This window comes from Oryx dammah, unplaced genomic scaffold (assembly GCF_014754425.2).
Source record: "Oryx dammah isolate SB20612 unplaced genomic scaffold, SCBI_Odam_1.1 HiC_scaffold_5, whole genome shotgun sequence".
Lineage (NCBI taxonomy): Eukaryota > Metazoa > Chordata > Mammalia > Artiodactyla > Bovidae > Oryx > Oryx dammah.
In genome coordinates, this window is record NW_024070189.1 from 52,717,373 (window position 1) to 52,732,171 (window position 14,799).

The 14,799-nt window shown below is 36.7% G+C and overlaps 1 protein-coding gene across 1 annotated transcript in view; it reads left to right on the top strand.

Annotated features, from left to right (window-relative positions):
• Nucleotides 1-8,770, top strand: part of LARS1 (leucyl-tRNA synthetase 1) — a 63,564-nt gene extending 54,794 nt beyond the window's left edge. Inside the window, exons 30-32 of the mRNA XM_040239798.1 lie at nt 1,252-1,347; nt 2,730-2,862; nt 7,702-8,770. Of these exons, the coding sequence (XP_040095732.1) occupies nt 1,252-1,347; nt 2,730-2,862; nt 7,702-7,907 (435 nt within the window). The 3' untranslated portion in view covers nt 7,908-8,770. The remainder of the gene's footprint in view (nt 1-1,251; nt 1,348-2,729; nt 2,863-7,701) is intronic.
• The last annotated feature ends 6,029 nt before the right edge of the window (nt 8,771-14,799 follow it).

Consider the following 14,799-nt stretch of genomic DNA (forward strand, 5'->3'; position numbering starts at 1 on the left):
AAAGATCCCCTTGAGGAGGGCATGGCAACCTACTCCAGTATTCTTCCTGGAGAATCCCCGTGGACAGAGGAGCCTGGCAGGCTAAGTCCGTGGGGTCTCAAAAGAGTCTGACACAACTGAACGACTAAGCACAAAAACAGAACAGGTTTAGATTTCAAAAAAAATTGTTTTATGAAATATGGGAATGAAAGAAACAATCATTTCTAAGTAAATATTTTATGTCATGTAATTATAAGTGTGTGGGTTTCCCAAAGAATCTGTCTGCTAAACAGGAGACACAGTTTCGATCCCTGAGTCAGGAAGATCCCCTGGAGAAGGAAATGGCAACCTACTCCAGTATTCTTGCCTGGGAAATCGCATGGACATAGGAGCCTGGCAGCCTACAGTCCAAGAGGCTGCAAAGAGTCAGACATGATTTAATCACTAAACAACAGAAACAACAATTATAAATGCGTAATTATTAGTAGACATCTATTTTATGAATTTCTAAATGTTCATATGTATTCATGGAAATAAAAACACTGCTTGGATATTTTCATTGGGACAGTGGGAATACTTTTTATTTAGGGTCATCTTGTATTCATATATATATGCAATTTGCTACATATATTGAGCTTTTCCGGGCTTCCCTGGTAGCTCAGCTGGTAAAGAATCTGCCTGCAATGCGGGAGACCCCGGTTTGATTCCTGGTTTGGGAAGGTCCAGTGGAGAAGGAATCGGCCACTCATTCCCATATTCTTCGGCTTCCCAGGTGGCTCAGCTGGTAAAGAATGTGCCTGCAATGCGGGAGACCTGGGTTCGATCCCTAAGTTGGGAAGATCCCCTGGAGAAGGGAACGGCTACCCACTCCAGTATTCTGGCCTGGAGAATTCCATGGACTCTGTAGTCCATGGGGTTGCTAAGAATTGGACACGACTGAGCTACTTTCACTTTGAGCTTTTCCATTTATTTGAATGAAAGCCTTTTATCCTCTTTATTGTTTTCTTGTAGGCAGCAGGTAAATGTCAGATTTCCATATAGAAGATGGTAAACATGATTATATAAATAACATACTATGAGACATCCAAGATGAGTGTTAAATAATTGATTATAGATTTCATTTAATGTTTATATGGAAAATAATAAAACTACACAGATCATTTCATATCAAGTGGAGAACCTAGTTTTGCTATTTGGTGAAATGAGGTGATGATTAATTTCAATCATATTAAGTGATACTAATGACTTCCATTTTTTCCCCTCTCTATTTAGCTAGAACATATAGAAGTCAAATTTGCCTCTGAAGCAGAAGATAAAGTCAGGGAAGATTGCTGTCCTGGGAAGCCACTTAATGTTTTTAGAACAGAAGTAAGTTGAAAGAATCTCACTAAATCATTACATTTTAAAGCTGGAAGAGACCTTACAGAGCTTTACATCTAAACCCATCATTTTGAAGATGGAAGCAAAGTGAGGTCCAGAGAAGTTAAATGATTAGTTTGACTTAGGCCACATAGTTGGTCAGTAGTGGGACTGGATTTCAGGTCTTCTAATTCCCTAGTTAGTCCAGTCCTCACTTTTCCTTACTCTTCTGTTAGGGTTAGCATCAGATGTTGCTTGTGATTTTAAAAATAAGAATATGATTTTCAAAACGTGACTTAAAAAAAGATAGTGGACATTGAAATGTGAGACTTTTAAACAGAGAGAGGGAGCTTTCATATTTCGGATGAGTTTTGGTTTGATAATGTTATTTAAGACTTTTGGCTTCTGGCATAAACCAGATTGATGAATCATTTCATATTTTGCTGGTAGTGCTTTTTATTAACTCTTAAAGAATCCATTCAGAGTGGCAGCATTTGGTAAAGTCTGGTGGAGTGCCATTGTGAGAGTCCATGAAATGCCCTACTTTTCTTAATAAGCAGAAGACTTACATAGATCCTGCTACTCTTAACCACATTTCATCAAAGACCCAGCAAACAGAAAAGGTCTCTTGAAAGAATGAGGTAATGATGATCATGCAGATCTCCTGCGTTTATCATCAGATTATAAATAGTCTCATTACATTAAGATATGGTGGCTTTAAAAGTACAGTCATTTGAGCCATGGAGATAGGTACATGAAATAGTGTTCCCTATACAAATGTGTTTATTTCAAGCTACTTTCAAGCATTCCCTTAAGCTACTATGTATTTACGTTTCATAATGCTCAGTTAACTTCTTTCACTTAAAATAATGAGTATTGTCTTTAACTATATAGCTTATACAATGTGGAAAGCAGTATGATATAGAACTGAGTTTATGCTCAGTAAATGTGAGGCTCTGTCTCTTTCTAGCTATGTGACCTTGGGCTGCTTTATTAATCTTTCTGGTTTTCAGCTTTTTATCTGTGAAAAGAGGTCTTTAAGGAACTGCTTTTCAGGATATAGGGATGATGTCTATAAAGTACCATCATCTGGTACCTAGTAGGAATTCAGTAAACGGTGGTAGTTGTGGAAGAGAAAATAGAATCATTGTTACTATCCATCATCAGCATAGATATGTGTACTCATAGTCACTCTTATGCAGGCATTTGGTTATAAGCATGAGCTTTTGTACATCTTTTCTTTCATACTTGAGTATCCTTTGATCTTGATTTTAAAATATCAGAATTAAGTCTGTATTTCCTTGGACATTAAAAGTCTAGCAGACACTCCTCTCTCAGCAGTATTCAGATTTGATTTCTAATTAATAGTCATTTTCTCTTTATTTTCTTAGCCTGGTGTATTAGTTTCCCTACTGAATCCTCAACCATTCAGTGGCCACTTCTCAACCAAAATTGAAATCAGGCAAGGAGATAACCGTGATTCTGTACTCAGGCGTTTAATGAAAGTGGACCGAGGAATCAAAGGTAAATGGCTTTCCTGAAGTGCACGTTTGGCACTAGCTCATGGATTTGTGATTTCTAAGCAGCAGGAAGAAGGAAGAGTAACTGGCTTGCTTAGGGACAGTCATGTAATGTGGAAAGAATATTGGACACAGAATCAGGACACCTATCTTCTCTTTTGGGACCTTGTGACTAGGTAGCTTGGTGACTTGGACATGTCACTGAAGCTCTGAATTGATTTCTCTTTTCATAAAATGAGCACTGGATTACGTGTTTTTCCAGGATTCCATCTAGCTTTATTTTGAAAAATATTGATTGATTGGTTTGGCTGCTCCAGGTCTTAGTTGCACTATGTGGGATCTTAATTCCCTGACCAGGGATTGGACCTGGGCTCCCTGCATTGGGAGCATAGTCTTAGCCACTGGACCAGCAGGGAAGTACCAGGATTCCATGTAGCTTTAAAATTATAACAAGCAATTTCCATCTCTCAGAGATATTCAGAATTAAGCAACATATTCCCTTAATATTCCAAATTAACCTGCTTGACTGAATCTGTTCCTGGGGAAGGAAAAGAAAAAGAATAAAATTTTTTGTGTGTCTGTCATGTGTTTGTCATTTAATCCTTTTACAGCTGTCTAACATTGAGGGTATTATTCCCCTTTTGCAGATGATGAAGTAGAGGTTTGCATGGCTAAATAACTTATAAAGTTCATACAGCTAGTAAATCTTGAAGCTGGAATTCAAACAATTCAAACATAGGTCTTTGTCTGCAAAGCTCATATTCTTTCTTTTAGACAGTATGTCTCTGGGTAAAATATGTAAATAGTCTTGCAAGATTAAGTCTATATCTTTTATGATTAGATTTGATATAATAATTTGTAGTTCTTTTTTTAAATCACTCAGCTGATCTTATGCGTGAAGGGAGTTAGTGTGTTTCTAAATTATTTTTCTTCTAAATTATGAAGACAAATTAATGTTGAGATTCCCTGTTTTGCATGATCTCTCCCTTCTCTTCTTGATGGCAATCAAGAGTTGATTGGGCCACATGCCATCAGTATAAAAATTTCCTGAAAAGATTTAAAGATCCCATACAGTGACCTAATTTTTCAAACTGTATTCAGGGTAACAATATTCCATTTACATAGAAGACTTAAAATAGCCCTGTTTCATTCTGCCATGCATTTTTTGTTCTCTCGAAATTTTTGAGAGACCATTGTGTGTGGTGTGTGTGTAGAGATAAATGTGTACGAAAAGACTCCTGTGTAGGTACTAAGGGTTTTGGGAAGTCCACAAAGTACTGTTCATTAGGAGACTGCATCTCCTGAAGGAGTAGGGGACTTAACTATTGAAGTACATAATCTCTAAGGAGAAACTGCTGAGCACAGTAAGAGAGGTACAGATACCACTTATAGCAGAGAGAAAGGTGAGCTTATTTATTTCCAGCTGTGGTGATCAGGGGTAGTTTTATGGAGAAAACATCATTTGGATGGGCCCTGTGAGGGTGAAGGGAATGTGTGTACTTCCATGAGGGAAATGCTGATAACTTGTTTCACTGTGTACCAGCAATATGTTGCTGCTGCTGCTAAGTCGCTTCAGTCGTGTCCAACTCTGTGCGACCCCATAGACAGCAGCCCGCGAGGCTCCCCATCCCTGAGATTCTCCAGGCAAGAACAATGGAGTGGGTTGCCATTTCCTTCTCCAATGCATGAAAGTGAAAAGTGAAAATGAAGTCGCTTAGTCGTGTCTGACTCTTAGTGACCCCCTGGACTGCAGCCCACCAGGCTCCTCCATCCATGGGATTTTCCAGGCAAGAGTGCTGGAGTGGGGTGCCATTGCCTTCTCCGAGCAATATGTTAGGACTGGAAATTTTTGTTTTTTGTAGACATTTAAAAAAATGAAAAAATTGCAGTAAAATATGCAAACCATAAAAGTGACCACCTTAATCATTTTTTTGAGTGTGTAGTTCATTAGCATTAAATACATTCATATTGATGTGCAGCCATCACACTATCCATTTCTAGAACTTCTTCATCATCCCAAACTGAAACTATCCATTAAACAATAGCTTCCCATTCTTCCTCCTTCTAGTCCCTGGCAAGAGCTCTTTTATTCTATGTATTTGACTCTGGTTACCTGTATAAGTGGAATCATACAATATTGTTCTTTCTTGTCTGTCTTATTTCACTTAGCAAAATGTTTTCAAGGTTTATCTGTGTAGACGTTTAGCATGTTCTGCCAATAAACCAGGTACTGTAGAATGATAGTGCCATTCTTGCAACTGATAGGCCACAAAAAGCAGAACTTGAAAATTTTGAAATGTGAACATACAGGAAGCCATTTTGTGTCCTTTTTGCTGTTTTATGTTGCATATATTGGTCATGAGAAAATTTTGTAATGGGAAGAACTCTTAACTCTGAAGAGCAATATAATAGCTTCTAAAGAAAATAGGTATTTGTGTGCACCCACTGGATAGGATAATTATGAGGTTGTAGTGCATAAGAGGCTTTATTCGTGTATTGGAAATTGGATTATATAATATGTTAAACCTGATTTACCTTTAAATACTCTCAGATACAGCACTGACTAGGTTCTTTGGAACTGTACCGGTGTGTTTTGTTCAGCTTGTCTTTTCTCACTGAGCTTCTGGCATAATTCTTACTTCCTTTGTTATTCTAGCTGTGAATAATATTATCATAAAGTGCTTTAAGTTTGATATTAGTAGCTGCTGTGAATTTTGGAAAAGAGAGAAATATTAGGGGGAGTTTGCAATTGATATTCCTCCAAGTATCTACAGAAGAGCTCTAAACTTAAGACTTTTCCAGAAGCCCTCAGGATACTTTGATATCTAAGAGAACTGAGTATGTGAAATGAGAAAGGAGTGAAATTCAATAACATACTTCTCTGTCTGCTATGATAGCCAGCAAGTTGTCCAATTAGTGCCAATTGTATTGAGGGTGATTATGATCTAGGTCCAGGAGGAACTAGGAACTAAAATCATCATTTCACTCCACAAAGGCTGTGGAGTAACTATTTGATGATAATAACTTTAAATCACTCAAAACCCATGCCACATTTGAACTAATAATTTGGAGGTGAAAAGCTCCATTTCACATTATCAATCCCTAGGGACTTTCAATCATTCTCATCTTTTCTCTAAGTGCCTTAAATCTTGTGTAGTTTCAGACTTAAATTTCAACATTTTCAATGATAAGACAGGTCTGGGATAAGAAAAGATAGTAAAGCCACTAAGAAAGCCCCAAGAATTTTATTTGCAGTAATGAAGTACATGGGGAAACATCAAAGCAGATGTGTTTTGTCACTTAGGAGCCTGATTGGGTATTAAGGCTTCTTTGAAATAGTTTGATTCAGAATTGCTTGGAATGATGAGGGAGGTCTGTTTCAGAGAGATTGAGACAGAAAGACAGAGGCATATCTGCAGTAAAAGGCCTTGTGCATAAAATCTGCTGGCAGGACTTGTCATTGCTTCCGCAAGAAAATAATTTGATACCACTGATGTGCATGTTGAATTACAATAGCTATTAAAATGAATTGTATTCTTCCACTCAAATAAGACCATGGCTGTCATGAAGACTGGGCCTGCTTCTTTCTCATTTTAATTTTCAGGGCTTGTGCTGTATCTGGGGATAGATTATATGGCCTCTGCAGAACCTCTGTAAAGACTCTTAGGCAGGATTGCCTTCATGGTAGTTGCAGGTAATTGCTCTGTACACCCTCAGATCCCTACTCTAAGCTTGTCATCCTTTAGTCTTTGTTTCCCAAGGATAATAGAATGCCTGGATAACTTGTACTCCTCAAATAGCTGCCAGCTGCATTAATGTCTCCTTTTATCTTTTTTTTTAAAATCTTATCCCTCTCATGCTAAGAGCCATAGTCTCAAGGCAGCATGAGGGAGTATGGCTTATGGACCACCCAGCAATCTACTTTAGAAAAGGGTGGGAAATAAGTCAGAAGATATCTTCAGTTTCCGTAGATCAAGTTAAGCATAAACTAGCCATGCTACGCTTAGAATGAGCAATAAGCCCAGAATCAGCATTTGTAGTTATTTATGGTGTTTTTCCACCTTGTAAAATAAAACCATTTGATGTTGAAAAGTCTCAGAATTGCTGAAATAAATACATTTCTTTTGGGCTCAGTTGTTGGCAGGATTGTTGCATCATAAATTTGTTCAAGGGACAAGAGCTTTCTTTGCCAGGAGCTGTCTTATCAGCTTGCACAAGAGCAGATCAGGAAAATCTCAAGCAGGGGAGGGTTGGAGCTCATCCAGAAGCTCAAAATTCTAAAGTCTGTGCCCTTTCCCCCTGTTCTTCTCCTTTCATTGTCTCTCATCAGCTTGTTAATACACTTTTCATCATTTAAGCAAAACAAGAATCTGGTAATGCTGTTTCTTAGAGTAGTAATTCTGTTTCCAAAATTATCTTCCAAAAGAAAGCTACAATTCTTGCACTTTTAAATATTCCAAGAAGCAAGACAGGAAAAGGAAAAAAAACTTTTAGGTTTTTTAATGTTCTGAAAAATGGTTAATTGAAGTGTATTAAAAGTGATTTGAGAGAGCATGTGGGATAATTCTCAAAAATATACTCAATCCCTCCCCTTGGTTTATAATTCCAGAAGATGTGTTATACAGAAGTTCTGCCAGTTTTTGATCTGGGTAAAAGCTGACAGAGGATGAAGATTTGTTAGATTTATCTTTGCTTTCTGAGTTTGGGTCCTGTTTAATAACCTGATGAAAATATTTTTTAAGATATAATGAGTGTGTTTAAAACATGAATTATGAGACTCAGCCATGGGTTTGAGCTAGTGACTGTAATTAAATGTTCGTATTGCTACTTTATTTTGCTGTAGACCTTTCCAAAGTGAAACTGATGAGATTTGACGATCCAGTGTTGGGGCCTCGGCGAGTTCCTGTCCTGGGAAAAGAGCACACTGAAAAGACCCCCATTTCTGAGCATGCTGTTTTCCACGTGGATCTCATGAACAAGAAAATTCATCTTACTGAAAATGGGCTACGGGCAGATATTGGTGATACAATGATCTATTTAGTTCATTAAACAAAGGCACAGGAGATTTATCCTGGTTTCTGAGGATATTACTGCTATGATTGTGCCTGTAGGTAGGCTCTGAGAACCTTAGGCTGGACCTAAATAGATTTAATTTCTGACCATCAGATTCTGCATGTACTTGTAGCTATACCAAATTTTCTTCAATTCCTGGACCTAATAAATTTTTTTTCCTTATTGAGGCCTCAAATAGAAATAGTTTGTACCATACTTTGTTTTTTGTTTTTGTTTTTTTAACAGATGTTTGCTGTTTCCCAGAAGCTGTGAGTACTTCAGGTTAATGCAAAAGTGTCGGTATGCTTCTTGTATGAGGTGTACTTCATGTTATTTATGAGGGGTAAGGAGTAGCTAGCAACTTTTTTATTACATCCATTATGGAGTTAGCTGTTTTTCTTTTTTAAAAAGAAGAGTAATTAGATAATCAGTTTTGCTTTTTAAAAAGAACTCTCATGATTTTAAAAGAACAAATGAGAATATTTTGATTTGATTGTGATCACTCAGTATTTTGTATAAAGAACAAATAGGTCTTAAAATAATTTTTTTTAGCTTTGATATATTCAGTTAGGCACCAATAATATTTTCTCAAGGCTAGTATTGATAATTTATAAATAGTTATTTGATTATACTAAATTTAGGTGTTTTAAAGGAGAGGATTTTTTCCGCCCTCAGAAATCTGCATTTATCAGATTTGCCTTTAGTCCAGTTGTGTTTAAAAATCAAGCCAACAGTATTGCATATTTATTTTTTTATTCTTTCTGGAATGTCTAGATATTATCTGTGTCATCTCTTTTCATATAAGGAAAAAATATTAGATATTGACTGATAGTAAGAAAAAATTTGCATTTCTTGAAGGATTTCATGTGGAGAAAGATAATTCCGATAATCCTGATAATCCTAGGAAACCTGAATTCTAACTTTCAGATCATGTGAAGAGATTTTATTGAGCTTCCTTAGTTTGCTTCATACAATTTGAGATTACAGGGCCTAGTTGAATGCTTTATTACAGAGTCATTAAGACAAATCATAGAATGTTAGAACTGAACTATCCTTTAGAGAGCATTAAGTACATATCATTGTTTATCTGCTGGGAGCAGGCAGCATAGCAGAGTAGATAAGATTACATGCTCTGAGGTCAGACTAGCTAAGTTAGATTTCCATTTCTTCCACTTGCTACTTATGTCCTTCTGGCCAGTTACTCAACCTATTTCTTCATCTATAAAATGAAACTAATAAGGTACCTACTTTCTAGGCTTATTGTGAGATACTCAGAGGAAACAATCTAGGAAAACCTTACATATATATTAATAGCGTAGTGCCTGCCAAGTGGTAAACCTTCTGAAATGCTGCTGCTGACCTTCAATGATTGGTACTGAATACTACTATACTACTATATCAGGTTATAGTAGTAGTAGTAATAATAGAGTTAGGACTAATAGGATTATTGTGGCTAATAATCATATCATATTTGTTTGGTTCTTTTGGGGCAACTAATTTGTTTGCGCTCCATAGATTCTTTTGTTGCTCCCTCAATCTGCATAGCTATAGTTACTCCCTAAATCAAAGTAAGTAATCCTTCCTGAGGCCTAAACAAAGGCTACTTGGGTTTAACTTGGCAAATTAAATGAAATGTGCTTGGTCAAAAAAAGAAAAAGGAAAATAATTTTAGTATTGTGAGTGATTGTGCCTGTTTTAATAAATGAGCCTATGAACCTATGCTTCCTTGGATTACAGGTGAGTTGGGATTCATGGTTCTCTGTTCCCTCAGTCTCAATTCCAATCTCTCTCTCTCTTAGAATAGATGTCTTGCTAGACTGAATATGTTTTTTGTGTTTAAAGATATGTAAGTTTTGTATAAGGAAGCCTCTAAATGTAAGCCTATAATTTTATTTGATGTACAACTGAAAAAAACAGCAATTAATTGAAATACTGAGGGAAAAACAAGTTGCATTGGGTTTATTGTATTAATATCATAGGAGCTGGTTACCTTCCTAAATGAACAATGAAACAGAATTCATCAACAAAGCAAAAACCTATGTAATCACCTCACAATCAAGGAGTAGCACAATGCCAGCACCTCAGAAGCCTCCACGCATAAAGACAGACTTATGGCCCAGTGTATGAACAGTCTTTATACATGTTCCATGTGAGATTTTAAAGAATGTTTATTCTGCAGTTGTGGAGTTCTACATACGTGCATTAGGTCATAGATGTAGATTGAATTGTCCAAATCTGTATCCTACCTTCTGTTTTCTTAGTGTACTCTCCATTTTGGAGACGTATTAAATCTCACGACCCTGGATTAATACATTTCTCCTCTAGTTCAGACAACTATTGTTTTATTTTTTATTTTATTTTATTTTTTTTAAACTTTTTTTTATATATAATATTTTATGCTGTGTTTGATGCTAAATATAATATTTTGATCTACATAAAACAGTTTTTGTTTTATATATATTATGATGCTTCTGATGTTATTCAGAAGATTGAATAACATCAGTCTTCTTTTGGTTAGTGTTCATATAGAATATCTTTTTCTATCCATTTACTTTTAACCTTCCATGGCTTTATTTTATTTTTACATTTTATTTTGCCAAATTTTAAACCTATCTAAAAGTTAATCAGCCAGTAAACACCCATATACCTATCAGTGAGATTTATCAATTATTAACATTTTGTTTCATTTGTGCTCTCTCTCTTTAAACTTACATTTTAAAAATTTTATTTTGGAATAGTTTTAGCTTTATAGAAAAGTTGCATCTAATGTATGGAAGGGAGAAGGCGATGGCAACCCACTCCAGTACTCTCTTGCCTGGAAAATCCCATGGATGGAGGAACCTGGTAGGCTGCAGTCTGTGGGGTCGCTAAGAGTCGGGCGCGACTAAGCGACTTCACTTTCACTTTTCACTTTCATGCATTGGAGAAGGAAATAGCAACCCACTCCAGTGTTCTTGCCTGGAGAATCCCAGGGACAGAGAAGCCTAGTGGGTTGCCATCTATGGGGTCGCACAGAGTCAGACATGACTGAAGTGACTTAGCAGCAGCAGCTGCAGCAATGTATGGAAAGTTCCAGCACACCCTTCATTAGTTTCCCCTAATGTTAACATTTTATGTAACCTTGATTCAGTTGTCAAAAATAAGTAATATTGGCACACTGTTGTTAACTAAAGGCTTCATTAGGACTTTACCAGTTTTTCCACTAATGTCTTTTTGCTATTATAGGATCCTATCCGTGATACCACCTTGCACTTAGAATATACTTTTTAAAAATTTTGAGCCATTTGACAGTAAGTTGCAGAAACCATGACAATTCATTTTTTATTAGTTTAGCATGGCACCCCTAAGAACTAGGACATTTTCCTGTATAAAACACAATATACACATATCTTGCCCGAGAAATGTAATAATGGACGTATATTTTATATGCACAGTATAGTTTAGCAATATTAGGTAATAAGCATTCCTAATACAGGAAGTAATAAAATTTCCAAAATATCTCATCAATAAATTTTTTTCAGGATCTATTCAGAGATTAAACATTACATTTTGTGTTCATGTCTCTTGATCTCCTTCACACTACAACAGTTTCTCAGCTTTTCTTTTTTAGTCTTTTGTCACAGTAAAATTTTTGATGGGACTCTATGCCAGTTGTTATTAAGCTTGCCTCACAATCTAGTTTTCTCTTGGTTGAATTCAGATTTAAGTCTTGGCAAGAGTACTACATGAGTGATTATTTCCCATTGCATAATGTATTCATGATTGCTGGATTCATATATTGTTGGCATATTCCTATTACTGATGATGCTAAGTTTGATCATTGATTAAAGTAGCATCTTCAGATTTCTCAACTGAAAAAGTGATTTTTCCCTTTTATAATTAATAATATTTTAAAACTTATGTGAATATCCTGTTTGCTGGCAAACTTTCAGGAAGTGGTCGCACTCATGTATCATTTTTCTGCCAATAACTACACTGGTATGAGAGTTCTTAATTTTCATGATTTTTTTCTCCATTTATTAGGTATCATTCTTCTGTAAAGAAGAGATTTCCCCTTTGTTTCCAATTTTTGTCTTTCTTCATTCTTTATAAACCGCTATGGACTGATGGATTCTTTTTTCATATATGCCATAACCTATTACTGTCGTTACGCTTTGACTGCCCAAATTTTCCTGAGTTATTACCCAGTGGGAACCCCTTCAAGCTGGTTCCTGTGTCCTTTTGCTGTCTCCTCATCAGTCTTGGAACATTTCTTTGCTTACTGGTACAAGAAGTTTCCAGCTCACCGTGTATTGTCCTGTCCCAGAGCAGGAATCAGTTTTTTTCTCCTAGGAGCACTGCTTCTTTTTAATGGAGAATGGTGTTAAGAAATCAAGATCTGGGTGTTTTGTGTGCTTATTGCTCCTAAATGTTTTTTTTTTTTAGGACTTGCCAGTGGACAGAGCTAAGAGATATATGTATACATATTTTTAAAATCATAGTTTTATCTAATGCCACAATTCTTCCTTGCCTTCTTCCTGAAAATATCTGTATCTTTCTTCTCACAGAGTGAGAACTCTGGCTCCCAAGAACCTCAGTATATTTACTCATTTGGTCTGTTAATAATTTAAAATTACCAATCCAGGGCTACTATGAACAACAAGTTTACTAAGTAGAGTTCAATATAGATTTTTTTTTCAAAAATTTTGCAGTTCTTTATGTCCTTAAAATGTTTCACACTAAAACATATAGACAAAGCATATAGACAAAGTTCAAATGTTACCTGAATGAATTGCTTTTCATTTGTGGTTTTAATACAGTCATTTGTTTCTCTTTTCATTCAATTTTATGCTTTGTTTTTTCCCTTTTTATTTATTTTTTGAGTAATTAAAATACTTCAGTTCAGTCACTCAGTCGTGTCCGACTCTTTGTGACCCCATGAATCGCAGCACGCCAGGCCTCCCTGTCTATGACCAGCTCCTGGAGTTCACTCAAACTCATGTCCATCGAGTCAGTGATGCCATCCAGCCGTCTCATCCTCTGTCGTCCCCTTCTCCTCCTGCCCCCAATCCCTCCCAGCATCAGAGTCTTTTCCAGTGAGTCAACTCTTCGCATGAGGTGGCCAAAGTACTGGAGTTTCAGCTTTGGCATTCCTTCCAAAGAACACTCAGGACTGATCTCCTTTAGGATGGACTGGTTGGATCTCCTTGCAGTCCAGGGGACTCTCAAGAGTCTTTTCCAACACCACAATTCAAAAGCATCAATTCTTCTGCGCTCAGCTTTCTTAACAAATACTTAACACTATTCAAAAGTCAAAATTACATCCATTCAGAGAATTTTTACTTTTTTGCACCACCTTCCCATATTCTGTAGCTAACCATTTCATTAGTTTCTAGATTATCTTTCCTGTGTTTCTTTATCCAAAAGCAAGCAAATGTTTATTTTTATGTACTTTACTTCCTCTTTTCTCATTAAAAAGTATGTATTGTTTTATACCTTGCTTTTTTAACAACTTTATTTTTTGATTAATATATATGTAAATATTTTTCTATTTTAGTTCATGGAGATCTCTTTCTTTCTTTGTCTTCCTCCTTTTCTTCGTTTGTCCCCTTCTGTCCCTCCTCTTCTTTCCTCTGTGTTGTAGTATTGTAAAGGTGTACCATAATTCATTCAACTAGTCTCTTATGGATGGGCATTTAGGTTGTTTATAAATTTCTGATGTTTCATAGAATCTGTATAGAATTATATAGTGACAAACTGTGGATATGTAGTTTTGTATTTGTGGAAGTGTACTTAATAAATTTATAGAAGTAAGCATGTACATTCAAGAGTAAATGTATATATAGTTTTGTTAGCAGATAATCTGGGCAGAGGGTACAGCAGGTGTGAAAGCTCTGAGGCAGGGGCATGCAACATGTTCTAGGAATAGAAAAGAGGCCACATGAAGAACAGGCCTCGGAAGAACAAGTGACGTGTCCATATCCCATGCACCAGTGGCAGAGCTGAGTTAGAGTCCTGGCCTCCATGTCTCCAGTCTGTTGAAGCACACGTATTAGATAAAGGACAGAGGAGCCTGTTGGGCTGCCTTCTATGGGGTCGCACAGAGTCGGACACAACTGCCACGACTTAGCAGCAGCAGCAGGCGTGAGAGACAAGAAGGCATTTGACCAAGGCCAGCGGTGTCAGGGCTGTTAGGTCAGAAGAGGGAAGAGTTTGTTGGGTTTGAGTCAGATAAGACTTTGCAGATGAGGTGGGACATGAAGGGTGATTAGGATTGGAGCAGCAGCTAGGAGAGAGCAGAGCCGTGTTTCTAGCTTTTAGAACTATGTGCGGATGAGGTGAAAGCCAATGCATGGCTTGTTTGGGAGATGGTGCCAGGAATGGAGTGTTTATCTTGGCAGAATGAGAGAGAAATTGGAAATAGATAAGTTAGCAGTAAATTGGGCCTTATAATGATTCTTGGATTCTAGGCAGATGTTCGAAGTTGATTTAATTACCTCAAGAATCATTGCAAATTTCTGAGGTGGGAATAAGATGACATGTTCCTTCATGTGTTTTACAGTTTGTGGTAGTTGTGTCTGTTTTTCTTTTGAGAAATTAATTCACTTAGTCGTTCTAATGACTGTTTACTAGTTATCTGTGTGCCTGGTTCTCAGTGTTAGCTGATACTTTGTTATGCTGTTTTCTCTTAGTTTCTTTGGACATTACTTCACCTCTGTCTTAGAGAATACTGAGTTCCCACCCAAGATTTGTAGCATCAATTAAGTTTTCTAATTGCTCACTGCTCTCCTTAGAACTTAATTGGTTTTAAGGTAGGGAGGAAAAACCTTGCACACTTGAAAAACAAACAGGATAGGACATGATCCTTGCTGTTAAGTAAGGGCTTGAGGAATGTGACAAAGGAGTACGT